The 16,194-nt window shown below is 38.7% G+C and overlaps 1 protein-coding gene across 1 annotated transcript in view; it reads right to left on the reverse strand.

Moving 5' to 3' along the window:
* Magi3 (membrane associated guanylate kinase, WW and PDZ domain containing 3) overlaps window positions 1-16,194 on the reverse strand; it is a 228,916-nt gene that overhangs the window by 49,419 nt on the left and 163,303 nt on the right. Inside the window, exons 7-9 of the mRNA XM_059266005.1 lie at window positions 11,289-11,346; window positions 4,986-5,080; window positions 1,225-1,413 (exon numbers count right to left, since the gene is read on the reverse strand). Of these exons, the coding sequence (XP_059121988.1) occupies window positions 1,225-1,413; window positions 4,986-5,080; window positions 11,289-11,346 (342 nt within the window). The remainder of the gene's footprint in view (window positions 1-1,224; window positions 1,414-4,985; window positions 5,081-11,288; window positions 11,347-16,194) is intronic.

Consider the following 16,194-nt stretch of genomic DNA (forward strand, 5'->3'; position numbering starts at 1 on the left):
TGTTGAAAGGTTAAAATTGAAAATTAAAAAGGAAACCTTTTCTATTAATGTTAAGATTAAGATCTTGAAGTTCATTAATTTTAAAAATAAAAGTTAAATATAAATTTCAATTATTTTAGGTTTTCTTTTTTTAAAGTTTCTATCAATTCATTGAAAGGTACATGAGAGATTCTATAACTTAATTAAAAGTAACTTGATATTTGTCATGAAAAAGTACAGTAACAACTGAGTCATCCAAGTGTGAGTTCACATTACAACAGGATATAAAATACATGATTTGAAAAGTCAAACTCTGCAATAAGGAACCCCAGTGGAACACGACCTCTTTGGAAAACAGTGTGTAATCCACCACAATATTCAGTAATTTGTCTTGAATCTCTTCCAAGGTCTTTAGAAACAAACAATGTCAGTCATAATAAAATATCTAGCAATTACCAATTAAAGACTGGGAAAATTAAATACAAGACAACCTAAACTTTATGTAGCCTTATAAAAATAGTGATGATTGTATCTATAATATTAAACACAGTAGTTGAATTTTACTAACTTCAAGTAAGGCCAAGAAAGGGGGAAACATAGATTAAAAATAAGAATTTCTTTGTTATCACTAAAAACATATCAGTGGACTACTTTTCAAAAGAGATGATAAATAGATATTAGGGAGCTATAAAAGTACCTTACAGGAGCTGGAGAGATGGCTCAGTGGTGAAGAGCACTGGCTGCTCTTCCAGAGGACCCAGGTTTGATTCCCAGCACCCACCCATCTGTAACTCCACTCTCAGGGGATCTAACTCCTTCCTCTGGCTTCCTTGGGCACATACATGGTATACATATATACATGCAGGCAAAACACCCATATACCTATGAAAAAATTTTTAATGTACTCTATTATCAATCAAATGATCTTCTGTGATGGCTATCAAATATTAAGTTTTATACAGTCAAAATATTATCTAAAAATTATACAAAATCAAACATTAATAAAAATGTTTTAACAGTTTCTTATTATAAAAACAGCCAGCTTTCAAACTAGCAATGTATTTAATTAAAGGATAAATTATCTTAATACAGGAATCTCAAGCTTCAATTACATAGTATATTCTCTTCATTTATTCACACACACACACACACACACATACATACACACACACACACACAAACAGTTTTGCTCTAATTTTTGTTAGTGTACCACGACTCTTCCAGTAATTCTGAAAACCTTGTTACCTGGTGCAATTTTCCCATCCTGAGCTGCGGGTCCATCTTTTAGCACATTTTTCACTTGTAGAAATTCATCAGGCCTATCTCCACCAATAATGGTAAAACCAAATCCCATTGTACTCTTTTTCAGTGATGCTCGAACAAGGACACCTTTAAGTTGGGATGGATCCCGAGTAAAATGAGATCTTTCCACATCTGGGTCAAAAATAAGAATTAGATTTGAAAACAAAAATAATTATAATGAATAAACTGTATACAGTCAATCTTCAATATATTTGTATAACCTAAGTAAAAATAACAACAATAAAAAAAAAAACCCTAAAGAATAGGAAATCACAGAAACTCTGAAGGTACAGGAAAATTTAAGTTTAAAAAGAACTAAATCCTGGATATCTTTCCACTTGATGATTTTGAACCTAAGAATCAAAAATAACAATTTGGGTTTTTAAGTTTCAGGCCAAGAAACATTATCATTCTTCCTGGGAGTCAAAGATTCTGGAAAATATGCAAATTACAGGAAAGTGTTTGCTACAAGTTCTCCCTTTCAATGATGTCACAGAGTTACCATACCCTGTTTAGGAGGCCCTGGCAAAGGGACTTGGCTGCGTTCTTTCCACCCTACCCAACATAAGGAAGAGCCCACTAGGGGGCACTTCAGCATGGAGGGACAGTGGCCACCCCCTCTTTATGCTCACAGCTTGCTGCTGTCCCTCCCTGGGTTGTGTTTTTCTTCCCCCTCTGTCACCCCTCACTTGCTTAGTGCTAGTACAAGGACAGGAATGCATGATTCCCCCACAGGTCACCAAGAATCCTCAATGGCCTTAAAGCTGGGCTCCTCTCATTCTTTAAATTCCACAGAATTTTTACAAAGCATCAAACTGTAACACTTCCGTCCAAAGGCTTGCACACACACACACACACACACACACACACACACACACAAAAGGTGTACTAAATCACGGCTTCGGAAACCCTGGCTTACTATTTATTTCACTTGAGGTCATGTAACCATGGGGCTGGGAAATGTCTGGCAACAGTAACAGATTTATGAACACACAAGAACTCAAAATCCAAAATCAAATGCTTAATGAGCCTGAGGTGTTTTTGGAGTACTCATCCATGTTGCATCACAGACTTCACTGCAGCCATGGTTCTGTCAATAAACACTGGCCAGAATGCCTTGGCCCAGGTTTGAGAATACTATCTGTTACAGAGTGTGGTATTTTCATTGTACACACAGTATTTTCTGCTCTTATAGAGATATAACTTTTTTGGGGGGGGCAGGGGGGAAACAGGGTTTCTGTGTGTAACAGCCCTGGCTGTCCTGGAACTCCATCTGTAGACCACGCTGGCCTTGAATTCACATCTTCGTGCCTCTGCTTCTGGAGTGCTGGGATTAAAGGTGTGCACCACCATGCCTGACTGAGACATAACTCTTTAATTGTGGAAAACAAAGACTAATGTTTCCTGTCATATTCCTCAGAAAGTTAGTACATCTTTGTACTACATCAGAATGCTTGATTTTAAATTGCTGGAAGGGAATTGTTGAGAACAAAATATGACATATATGGTAAAAATGCCATAATGAAGTTCATTACTTCATATGATATCCTAAAAAATAAATTAAAAATTTGCTGGTCTTGTAAACAAAACAAAACAAAAAACCTAAACCCTTGTTGTGTGTGTGTGGGGGAACTGTGACTAATATCTTTATAGGATTTCTGGACATCTTCAGAAATGTAAAACACCCACTTTCTTTCTGCTTCACTGCCTTTTCTCTAGTTTTCCCCTTACCCATACTCCACTACTGTAGCCTCTCTCCATTAAGTTTTGTTTTTTTATAGTTTCCGTTATTTACAGTTAGATGAATTCTGAAAATATTAAATGGAAATAAACTATAAACTAAGTTGCATATTGTTCTGAGAAGTGTGGTGGAATCTTGTGCCACCTTGGTCCATCTTATCTAGTCCACAGTCATCCTTCCATCAGGTGTCCATCCGTATACACTACCACCTGACAGCTGTTAGCATCTAGTCCACAGTCATCCTTCCATCAGGTGTCCATCCGTATACACTACCACCTGACAGCTGTTAGCATCTAGTCCACAGTCATCCTTCCATCAGGTGTCCATCCGTATACACTACCACCTGACAGCTGTTAGTAGCCATTTGGTTTTCAGATCAACTCTTGTGGTAGTGATGCTGATGATTTGGACATGTCAAAGAGAAATTGTGAAGTTTCCATTAAGTGAAAAGGTAGGGCTAAAGAGATGGCTCAGTGGTTAAGAGAACTTGATGCTCTTGAAAAGGATCTGGGTTTGGTTACCAGCACCCACACGGTGGCTCACAATGTCTGTAACTCCAGTCTTGGAGGACCCAACACCCTCTTCTGACGTCTATGGGCACTGCATGTTTGTGATACACAGACATACATGCAGGTAAAACATTCACACGCTTAAAATAAAAAATAAATAAATATTTTTAAAATATTAAATTTATCAGAGGTATGTATACACAGGAAAAAGTTTACACAAGGCTTAATGCTATACACTACTTTAGGCATCAACTGGTGGTCTTGGAATGTATTCTCATCAGATAAAAGGTGATTCTGTACCCATTTATAATGCTGAAATCATTTATAAAGAATATCATTTGTTGATTACCACATAGCAAATACTACTATAAGCATTTTATTTATTTACACACACATTTAATATAATAGTACCTTCCTCTTGAGATATCTTCAATGTCTTGAGAAGGTGTCTCCATAGGATGATATTATTATTATTTCATAGATGAGAAAACAGGCATAAACACTTTAGGGAACTTAACCAAGGTTACATAATGAGATTTAAGCCTGCTCTTTAGCCAGCACAGTTATCCACTATTTTAAATCACACTTCTCATTACATCTTAGGACCATTATCTACCATACTATGAATTCTTGGGGGTGAGAACTGACTTCATCTTAAACATTTTTGAATAGCTAGTGACTAGTGAGGCATAGGACATATGAAAAGTGCTAAAAAAAATCTGTTAAACTGAAAATATTTGCTAAACTACATGCAAAGCTTAAGGAAGGCACCTACGTTTTTGAAGAGTAGCTGGAAGAAAGAACTATTTTTCTCACAGATAACACAAATGGGTCATATTGTATTCTACAATATAAGCAGAGAACTTGGTTGTAATGACACATGAAGAAAGGAAGGAGACAGAGGAGAGTAACATCCAAGAACTTCTTGAGCAGCTTTCCAAAGGAAAAAAAACCCAAAAACTGTGACTAGGTGCATTAAAACTTCATGCAACTTAAAATGTCTTCCGAGTGATTCTATATGACGAATACCTACTATCTACATGATAGCCAATGGCATTGGGAAATACTCTAGTAGATTTACTTAGTACTGATTAATATTGGTCAGAAGAAAATCTTGAAGATTACATCTATATATTTGATTTAAGGAGTTAACTCAGAAGCTATAGGGAACTAAAGAGCTAATACTGAGCCAGGCTTCAAAAATAAAGGAACAACCCAATCTTTAAAAACCAACCTAAATTCATACAATTTCATGCTTTTTATTTAATCATGACAAACATCTCAGTATTCTCACAATATTTACATGATTTTGTAAAAAAATTATTCATAACTTTCACAGAAACAAAACTTTCCCTGTTGAGTTTCAAAGATTTAGCAATAAAAAGTTCAAATTCACTTTCATTAACTCACTATACATATTTCACGATTTATTAGAATGAGCAAATAAATTCTACCTGGTTTTGCAGGATGAACTTCAGCCTGTCCTATCTGCTTCTTCCTTTTAGCTTCCTCCACTGGATTTTCAAACTGAGTTTTCTGGTTGAGGTGGCTATAAAATATAGAGAAATGTGCAGTTCATTTAGATGAAAGAGTTCTATTTATTTTTCTATATAAAACATCATTGTATTCCATCACAAAGGTTAAGGAGTATGTCTCTTTAGGAAATAGAACACAAAAAGGCTGAAAGCTAGTGGGAGGCCCAGGGCATGACTAGAGGTCAACGGAGCTAGTACTTCTTCACAAACCCACCAATGGAACCAACACCAGTTTACAAAACTACAGCACAAGTTCTCTTCCTGTGGCAATCAGAAGAACCGGTAACTGGTCAGCTCATTTTTTTAAGGCAATAACAGAAGAATCTGTAAGTTTCTCCAAAATAAATCAAGCTATCAATCTACTCTGGAAAATATCAGAGTGGAAATCCCCTAGAACATTAGTTCTCTACCTTCCTAATGCTGTGACCCTTTAATATAGTTCCTCATGTTGTGGTAACCTGTATGACAAATCCTAATTGGTCTTAATAAAAACCCAGAGCCAGATATCAGGGTAAATGCTGAAAGATGAGAGAGACAAAGTCACAGCCACCTCTTACCTCACCAGCTCCTCAGCCAAAACAGGACTGAGCTCCTGTCTCCTCCTGCCTTACATTCCTTTTCTCTGCCCAGCCATATCACTTCCTGTTTCAACCTTCCTAGTGCTAGGATTAAAGGTGTGTGTACCTCTCAAGTACTGGGAGCAAAGGCATGAAATCCCAAGGGCTGGGATTAACGGTGTATGCCACCACTGCCTGACCTCTATGGCTGACTAGTGGCTGGCTTTCCCCTCTGATCTTCAGGCAAGATTTATTTGTTAGAGCATCCACAAAATACCCATAAAATTATTTTCTTTGCTACTTCATAACTGTAATTTCACTACTGTTATGAATTGTAATGCAAACATCTGATATGCAGGATATCTGATATGCAACCCCGGTGGAAAGGGTAGTTCAACCCCCAGGTTGAGAACCATTGCTCTAGACATTATCCTTGCATATTACATTATTACCTTTCTACTAATATTGTTATAGAACAACTCTGTTTTTACACTTCAGGTTCTTCACAATTACATAATAAATTAGTTAAATAAATAAATGTAACATAACTTTAGCGGGACCTTCTGACTGAATACATTCACAATTGACTCTTGGAAAGCTGAGAACTCTGAAGGAATGCTGGAACACAAAGGGAGCCTTGGGGCAGATGATTACCCAAAAGTCCTCAATATTTTACAAGCTCCCACGTGTTACACTGATATTCTGGCAAGCCACTTAAATGATAGTTATTTAAGAATGTAGTTGTGACAAAAGAATAAAAACTAAAAATGATGTTCGAAACCATGATGAGATATAATTCAGAAGTCATGTGATCATATTCTATCATGTCACGGCGCAAAGATATTTCAGACAAATATGTTTTCCACTGAAAATCTGCTTCAACAAGCAGTGAAACTACTAAACACTGACAATTAAACATCAAACTATGAGAATTTCAGTCTATGACTATCTTTATATTGGTCAATTAATCATACAATCTACGTAAACAGGGAAGCAAATAGTATTTCCTTTGTTACCTGTGCTGTTAATGGTGAAAGTAAGGAAAAAGACAAACAGAAACAATAAAATAAGCAACTATTACAGCAAGGGATGTTAGCTTTGTTTGTCCTTTGGGCTTCTAGAATGTCTTTTAAAAAACATTTGTTTTTATTTTATTTGTCTGGTGTGTGCCATGTGTGTGCTGGTGCCCTTGGAGGCCAGAAGAGAGCACTGGATCCCATGAAGCTAGAGTTACAGGCAGCTGTGAGCCACTGGGGTCCTCTGGAAAAGCAGTACACACTCAAATGATGAGCTCTCTCTCCAGCCCACCTCTAGTGCATCTTAACCTTCAACATATGAAAATGAAAATATTAGCATTCTGAAGAGAAAAGAAAGCCTGAAGGTTAGCACTTATAAAGAATCCTGTTTAGACAAGAACTCTGGCTGCCTTTTATATCATCATCTAGAATGATTCATTTTGCCACAATGGCTTTATTATTTCTATCCTTTGTGATGCGTGCAAGAAGAGAGTAGAGACATGCAAATGAATAATATCCTTTTTCTAAAAATTCTTAGGTAACAGGATATAAGATTTAGTGGAGTAATCAACTGCATCTACTACATTAGACTATATTAAATCCCCACCCTCCAAATTAAAAAAAATAATCAGTGAAAATGCTCTTCACTTTTTTTTACTTCCTTTTTATTTACTGTTTGTGTCTTTCACATCGTCATCTCGATCCCATTTATTTCTCCATCCCTTCATATCTTCCCTCTGCCCTTACAACACCCCACCAAGCTGTGTGACACAGTGAGTCACAGTACACCCTTTTGTCCATATATCTGTACTTGCAAGTGTTAATTGCAAAGAGTCACTGGTCTGGTTCGAGGCTGGTTTCTGCTACACTATTGATGCTGATCCCTCACTGGGGCTCCACTTGGATATTTGCCCTGTGTCATAGAGATCCTACAGCTTTGGGTATGCACGACCAGCCCCTTCATGTGCTCCTGTAGATCACAGATGGGTGGACTTGGGGTAGCCAACTCATAACCCTGGTTCTGGGCCTAGGTAGTTGCAGAGATGGTCAGCCTGCCAGCTCTCTCCTGTCCTCACCACTGTGTGAGCTCTCCAGCACTGCCCTGGCTAGTTCACCCCTTGCAGCAATGAGCAAGGGGCAGGGCAGTTCTCTGTTTTCATGTCCTTGGGGTTGGCTCTCCCACCCCTGGACTACCAGGGCCAGCTCTACTGTGTTGCCCAGGGGAGGTGCAGGGCCACTCTCCTGAGTGCTGCAACTGGTGAGGGGCAAGGACAGCTCTCCCACTTTTACAACCTCAGAGCAGCTCTCTCACCTGCCACAGGTGGAGGGGATATCTCTCCCCTGCCTACACCACCAGATGGCAGGTGAGGGGCAGAGCCAGATCTCCCACCTCACCTTCTTGGGGCTGGTTCACCCTACCCCTGTCAATAGGGTCAGCTCTGCTGTGCTGCCCAGGCAAAGTCCAGGACCCACTTTCCGAGTGCTGCAGCTTGTGACAGGAAGGGTCAGCTTCCTTGCCCACCACAGGTGGCAGGAGCAAAGGGGAGGACATCTTCTCCTCGCTCCCACCATCACTCCGCAAATGAGGGAGATGGTACTAGCTATGCCCCTCTCACGCCTTTAGGGCTGGCTCACCCTTACCCCTGTCTACAGGTCAACTCAACTGTGCTGCCCGGGAGAGGTGCAGGGCCTGTTCTCCAGAGTGCTGCAGCTGGTGGAGGGTTGTTCACTTTGTTATTTACAAGCACATATTAAGATGAATAGATTTATTTCTCTAATCACGGAGTAAGGACACTCTCCAAGCAAAGAACTGCTTAAGACTATTACAGATTATTAAAGACTATTACAGATCAGCAGAAAGGTGGCAAGATAAGCATGATTTAACATCTAACATATAATTTGCAATGTCATCTGCACTATAATTTTGTTCTTAATACCTAAATTTGAAAATGCATCATAACAAATTCATGAAGAATATAAGATATGAAACCAGATACATCTTTTGATTGTTGCCTAAGTGTATTACAATTCTTAATGCAATACAACCAGGACAACATTTCTTAATATGAAATTATTTCTTAGCTACTGAGATGGCTCAGTTGGTAAAGATACTTGCCACTGATCCTTAGGACTGACATCATGGAAAGAAAGAATGGTCTCCTGAGAGCTGTCCTCTAACCTCTTAAGCATGCTATGGCATGTCCCTCTCCCCATTTTTAAAATTAAGTATTTCTACAGAAGGCCTGCAATTAAATTTTAGAACAATTTTGTTTTTAAAAAGATCTATTTCAGAATCTCATCTTTTAAAACAAATACAACAACAAAAACCCCTGAAAACTGCCACTGTAGTTAGTGTTACTACTGCAAGATTCCTGCCAAAAGTAATCATGGTGCCATCTGGTCTGACAAAGTAAGAGAGCCAAAGAGTAGCCATTCCAGTAACATCTCTTCATTTTACCAGTAAATTCACTGCAGACTACTACAGTTGAAACTCAGACCCAGTTAATCTGGGACTTAAGCCACATTTTGCAATGTGCATCTTGGGTACAACCTGTTATTTTTAATTTAATAAATTATCCTCTGTAAATGAGCTTGTTCTGAAATGATCAAATACAATCATGGTGCTGCTGTTATTTCTTACTCAGGTGTTGCACGAACCTCTGCTACAACCTGGAGTGGGCCACTGGAGACTTGCCCTAAAGCTGCTTCAGTATTGTATCCTTGCTTCAAAGGAATTCAGCTAAAGATTTGATAACAGGCAAATGATTTTTCACCTCTTGATCATGTACTCACATTCACTTGGAGTGGGTAACAATGAGAATCATTACCTCAGAAATATTCAGCAGAGTTACTGGCAAATAATCTTTGATTCAAGCCTAATTCAACAGGCTAAAGAAAGAACAAGGGGCAGAAAAAAATCCCACAGACCCCTTCAGGTGGCCTCCAAATCTGCCACTGACTTGGAAAACAACAACAAAAACACACTGTTTCTTCCTGCAACTACTCATGCCCTAGAGAAAATAAAAATATCAAAAGAGCTGATGATTACTTTGCATATCACATCACATCATTATCAGCAATATATTAAATAAAATTAGTAAACCTTTTCAAAGGAAGCAAAACATTGGAAATGGCATGTTATACAGCTACAGATGACTCTGAGTTGCTTCCTTAGGATGCATACTTGCTTTTCAGAAGTGACTTCAAACATCTCTCTAACTAAAGAAATGCAGTAACAACCTACATTATCAAAGACCACAGTGGGAGTCAAAGATATTTACTTTAGGGGTAATTACCAGGAAATGGCATTGATTTATAACAACTAGTATTGAAAATTAATCATAAAATTAGATTCTTTTGTTTTTGTTTTGAGACAGAGTTTCTCTGTGTAACAGCTCTGGCTGTCTTGGAACTCACTTTGTAGAGCAGGTTGATCTCAAATTCACAGAGATCCACCTGCCTCTGCCTCCCGGGTGCTGAGATTAAAGGTGCTCGCCACCCCCCCTCCCCCCCCCCCCCACAAAATTAGAAAATTCTTTAAACTTCTATATTTTTCCTGACAATAGTATTATTTTGCTTTTGCAAATAAGGCAGCTAACATCAGCTTTTCTTCTTGTATCCTAATCATCTGCTGAGATACACTGGGCTAATGAAGAGGTCACTCAAACTTGAACTTGTTTGTTCTCTGAAGAACGAGCCTTCAGCTTTCTAAGTCTCAAGCACTAGTTTAATAAGGTAAGTTCACTCACTGATTAATTCTTTTCTTTATTTACAGAGCTTCCTTATGGCTGGGAGAAAACAGAAGACCCTCACTCCTCTAAATTTCCAGATAACATCAGGGTTTCTGACATAAATTCTCCTGGCATCAACACCTAAGGTTAATATCCTATCTATAGGATCCAGAAAGAAGGTAATTCCACTGGTCTGCACAGTGTAGCAATCCGATAAAGGGAAAGAAAGCTCAGAAGTGCAGGTGACCACTAACAATAACCACTGTGTCTTGTTCCTATCTGTTATACAGTTCCTATCCACTGATACAGCTGCATTAGAAGCAACTTCACTCCTTGAAAGAATCCTACCCTTTCTAGACCTCTTCGAAATTTTGGATCACTATATTACAATGTCCATAAGGCCTTTTGGAAGTACACACTGGTAGTGACGGAAGAGACCACAGGAGTTCAGTCACCCAGTGTCCATGTACTGCCTTCCTCTTTAAAGAATGCAGTTAGCAAGGATAGCCTCTGCAGCCATTAGTCCTCCACACAATCTTCCTACTTCCTTTATAATCTTCTCCTTCCTACCCTTCCTTGTTCCTCCTTCCTTTCTCTTCTTTCCTTTGAGATGGGTCTTTCTCTATTGCTAGGTTCATCTCAAACCCCTGAACTCAAGTAATCTCTGTCCTCACCCTCTGGAGAACTGGGAGTATAGACATATGCCGCCACTCTGGCCTCCCCTCTTATGTTCTGTATTGAGAAACCCAAAGCTAACTTCTGAAAAGTTCAAAGTCAGTGCAGAAAGTGCTCCTTCCTCTAGTTAAAATAACCAGCAAATCAGATCACAAAAACATTAGGTGTCATATTTAGTATTCCTTAGAGCTGTACAGAAAAAGAAAACAGTTGGGAAACTATTAACTCAAATAACAAACTTACTCAACATAGTATGTTCCATACTGAGGGTCCTCTATTTTCTCCCAGCCATAAGGAAGCTCTGTAAATAAAGAAAAGAATTAATCACTGAGTGAATTTACCCTATTCAGTTAATGCTTGAGAGGGCAGAAAGCTGAGGGTTCACGTCTCATAAAACAAAACAGTTTAAGTTTGAGTGGCTTCTTCATTAGCCAAGTGTATCTCAGCAAATAATCAGGATACTAGAACAAAAGCTGATCTTTGCTGGGTGCGGTGGTACACACCTTTAATCCCAGCACTCAGGAGGCAGAGTCAGGTGGATTTCTGTGAGTTTGAGGCCAGCCTGGTCAACATAGTGAGTTCTAGGCCAGCTGAGGCTATCTAGTGGAACCTTGTCTAAAAACAAAAACAAAGACAAACCAAACCAAACAAACAAAAAGCAAAAAAGAAAAAGCCAAATTTAAAAAAAAAACAAAACAAAACAAAAACCTAACATTAAAGCAAAAAAATGTTATCTGAATAAAGACATAAAATGAATAGTTATTAGGGAGCTGGAAAGAGGGGTGAGAGGTTAAGTATACTGCTCTTGTAGAGGACCTGAGTTCCATCCTTAGCACCCACACCAGGCACACCACAGCCTGCAACTCTAATTCCAGAGAATCCAATGCCTCTGGCCCCCTTGGGCATTTGCAATCATGAGAACACACCTATACATATACACACATACAAACACAGAATAAAATAAAAATACAAGTTATTGTAATAAATCACTGCTTATGTTTCTTTTAAGATGCCTGATAAGGCTGATGTGAAACACACATTCCCATAAGTCCAATCCAAGCAGCAGCAGCTAATTATGTTTTCTACTTTTTTGCATTATCACTTATTATATTCTGACCTACTTCTCAAAGAAGAACCAGCCTTGGATTTCTGCCATTTCAAGTGTGTGATCCAGATCTGTTTAAAACCTAAGGAAGGACCACCTTTTCCTTATATTAACTTCAGCAGAGCATCTGAAAGAACCAACTTAATTACCAGTGCCTTGTGTAATCTCTGTGTGATCTGCTTTGGTAACAAACATCTTACATAGCATTGCCATGTATTATTAACTCCAAGAGACTAGTTAAGAAAATATGAGAAAAACTGAAGTCACATTCAAATTTCTGATAGTTTGGAAAAAACAACAACAAAACCAAACCAAACCTGACCTTTCCAAAATAAACTGCCTCTGCCAAAATCCTCTTCTTTCCCATTTTGTATTCCTTGAACGTTCAAGTTCTTGAAGAACCATTTTAATAGGTACATATGGATTAAACTGGCAGGGATGTTCCTAGCTAGTGGTTGTAGTGTTTCCAATTGTAAATAGGAACTGAACAAGAAGAAACTTGTTTTTCATCTTTTTGAGACAAGGTCTCATTATGTAACCAGTGTGGCCTTGAATTCCAGAGATCTACCTGCTTCTGCCTCCTGAGTACTGGGATTATAGGCTTGTGACACCACACACAGACAAGATCTAGTTAAAAAACAAAATCTACAATTGTACATTATGATATCCTATCCCTTTATTTTCCTTTTAAAAATTCTACTGTGTGTATGGATGTTTTGCCTGCATGTATGCCTGGTACTTGTGAAGGCCAAAAGAATGTATCAGATCCCCAGAGGTTGAGTTACTGATATGAGTCACCATATGGGTGCTGGGAACTGAATTTAGGTTCTCTGCAAAAGCAGCCCGTGCGCCGTTCGTGTTCTCGTTCTCTCTCTCTCTCTCTCTCTCTCTCTCTCTCTCTCTCTCTCTCTCTCTCGTTTGCATTGGTGTTTTGCCTGCATGTTATGTTTGTGTGAGGGTGTCAGATCTCCTGGAACTGGAATTACAAACAGGTGTGATCTGCCTTCTGGTTGCTGGGAACTGAATCCTGGTCCTTTGGAAGAGCAGTCAGTGTTCTTTTTTTTTTTTTTTAAAGATTTATTTATTACATATATAGTGTTCTGCATGCATGTATCCCTGTAGGCCATATGAGGGCACCAGATCTCATTACAGATGGTTGTGAGCCACCATGTGGGTGCTGGGAATTGAACTCAGGACCTCTGGAAGAGCAGCTAGTGCTCTTAACCTCTGAGCCATCTCTCCAGCCCCCAGTCAGTGTTCTTAACCGCTGAAACATCTCTTCAGCCCCCCAGCCAGTACTTTTAAGCCATTGAGCCATCTCTCCCGAGTCTCTTTATTTTCAATTCCTTTGGAGTGCATATGCTATAAACAAAATGCACTGGATAGAAGACAGGCTTAGAATACATGAAGATATTTTATGCCACTAATATTCAGTTATGACATATCAATTTCATAAACAAAATGCCATTGTAATAAATTGACAAACTATACACTTTTACTATAATCCCAGCACTTGGGAGGCAGAGGCAGGCAGATCTCTATTAATCCAAGGTCAGTCTGGTCTAGAGAGTGAGTTCTAGGACAGCCAAGGCTCCACAGACAAATCCTGTCTCAAAAAATAAAAACAAACAAAATTTTTATTTTGAATTCAGAATAAAGAGAACATGTTATTAGCTTCTTGAAAAACTCTTGAATTACCCCATCTCTTTTCTCTTTTGAGTTTTGAAAAATATTTTGAGAATTTCATACATGCACAGAATTATTTTGATCATATTCACCCTCCCCTCTCCCCTAACTCCTTCCATCTGCACTCATAGCTTCAACTTCTTTTGTTATTCCATACATAACTGGTTAGTGTTTTCCAAGTCTGATGAGTTTTTATGGTTTTCCTTTGAAGAACATGGTTGAACTGTTGAGGTAGAGAAAATGAAAACTAGGGTGTGCTGGTTAATCTTGTCAACCTGATGAGATTTGGAATCAATTAAGAGGCATGTCTTTGGTTAGGTCAGTGAGGGCAATTCTAGGATAGACTAAGGGGAGAAGAGGCCCCCTTGTTTCCCATACTGAGTGGTACTTTCCTGTAATACAAAGAGATCCAAGGAAAAAATTCGTGCCTCCCCAGCCTGTCTTCCCTTCTGATTGGTGAGTGCATCTCCACTACTGCTGTCCTCCTTTACTGACAGGAAGACAGCTTCTTAGACTTCCACAATATGGACTAAGACCAGTGGCTCTCCATGGGTCTTCTAGGCCTACAGCATAACACAGGGACAGCTGAGACATGCAGCTTTGTGAATTACAAGCAGCTACCAGATTCTCAGCTTCTCCAGCATGTAGACAGCCATTGCTGGACTACATGGCCCCTATGAGTTAAATCCATCCAAGCAAATCTCCCTTATAATATATATTGATGCTATTTCTCTACAGAACTCTAATTTAAAATTTTTAAAAAAAAACACCAAAGTAATTGAAATGTGAAAACTTTAGAAAAATTATGAAGTAATGAGATATAATTTGGTTCACTTTGATCCTATGCAATTATATTTGTAAGAATACACAATAACACCAAAGTATAATATTATCAAAACAAGGCTTTTTTCTTCACTAGACACTGTCTTGAGACAGCATGGAAAGCAAGCACTGCTAAGTCGGGATAACTTCTGTAACTGTAGCTCGATTGATGTTCTGTTTTGGAGAGGGCTAGAGGAGTGAAGAAAAATCGTAACGCTCTTTACAAAGTATGCATTAATACTTAAGAGGATAAAAGATAAACATAAATATATTGCAGCATGAACTTGGAAGTTGACTCTATTTAGCCCATAGCAATTAGCCTTCCTTAGAAGAGCAAATGTGGTAATCTGTCTTGAGTTACTTCTCATAATTTTAAGTCATTGCCACTTAGAGCATTAACAGTCTCTGTATAATAGATTAATACAGATAAAGAAGTGGTTTGTTACTTCTCTTTTAAAATGAAGGTGGTAACAGATTAAAATGCCTAGCAACTATATACACTTTCCTTTCTCTTTTCCTTTTCCTTCCTTTCTTCTCCCAGCCTTCTTTTGATTAAAAATATTAAGAACACAATGCAGTTCTTGATTAGACAGAAAAACAGAAGAGAAATGACAAGATGAAGATAGAGTTTGGAGGGCGTGAAGAGGAATAAAATCAACTCTGAGAATAGCTATTGAAAAAGCTAACTTGTAGCGATGTTTCAGTGGTCTAAAAGACAAATCAGAGACAATGAAGTAATTTTAGACAACTCAACACTGAGGTATTAAGAATGCCTTGCCAGCCCCATTTCGGAAGACAGCACCTACACAACTCATTGAACATGGACCTATGGAACTGGTGCCTACAGAGAGCCTTCATCCCTACATTCCAGAGTCTCTGGTCCAGGGAGGTACTCTGCATGCTACCAAAAGAGAAACATAACCACCAAGTCAGCCACAAACCCAGGTAAAATGAAAGACTGCTGGTCTAAAAAATGAAAAAGAAATGTAGTGATAAAATGTCTCCTAAAGATATTATACTATACTCATAGATGAATGTCTTGTTCGGTCATCTTCAGAGAAGCTTTGGCCTGCAGCAGATGGGAACAAATACAGAGACCCTCAGTCAGACATTGCACAGAAAATGAGAGACTTTGGAATAGTCAGCCCTAAGTAGGATGTATCCATCAAATCCCTCACTTCAGAGCTCAGAGAAGAGAAGAAGAGGCAATAGAGTGTAAGAGCCAAAGGAGATGAAGGACATCAAGGAAACAGGACCCTCTAAACCAACATGAGCAAAGCGCCCATGAACTCAGAGAGACTGAAGTAGCAGCATGCATGGGGCCTGCGTGGGTCTCACTAGGTCCTCATATATAGCATATATAGTATGGCTTCTAGTTTAGTGCTTTTATGGGATTCCTGAGTGTGCAAATGAATGGGTCTCTGATTCTTGTGCCTTCTCTTGGGCTCTTTTCCCTCTGTTGGTCTGTCTTGTCCAACTACATTGTGATAGTTTTTTGTTTTATCTTTTTGTATTTTGTTAATTAAAAAAAATGAA

Source organism: Peromyscus eremicus, chromosome 6 (assembly GCF_949786415.1).
Source record: "Peromyscus eremicus chromosome 6, PerEre_H2_v1, whole genome shotgun sequence".
Classification (NCBI taxonomy): domain Eukaryota; kingdom Metazoa; phylum Chordata; class Mammalia; order Rodentia; family Cricetidae; genus Peromyscus; species Peromyscus eremicus.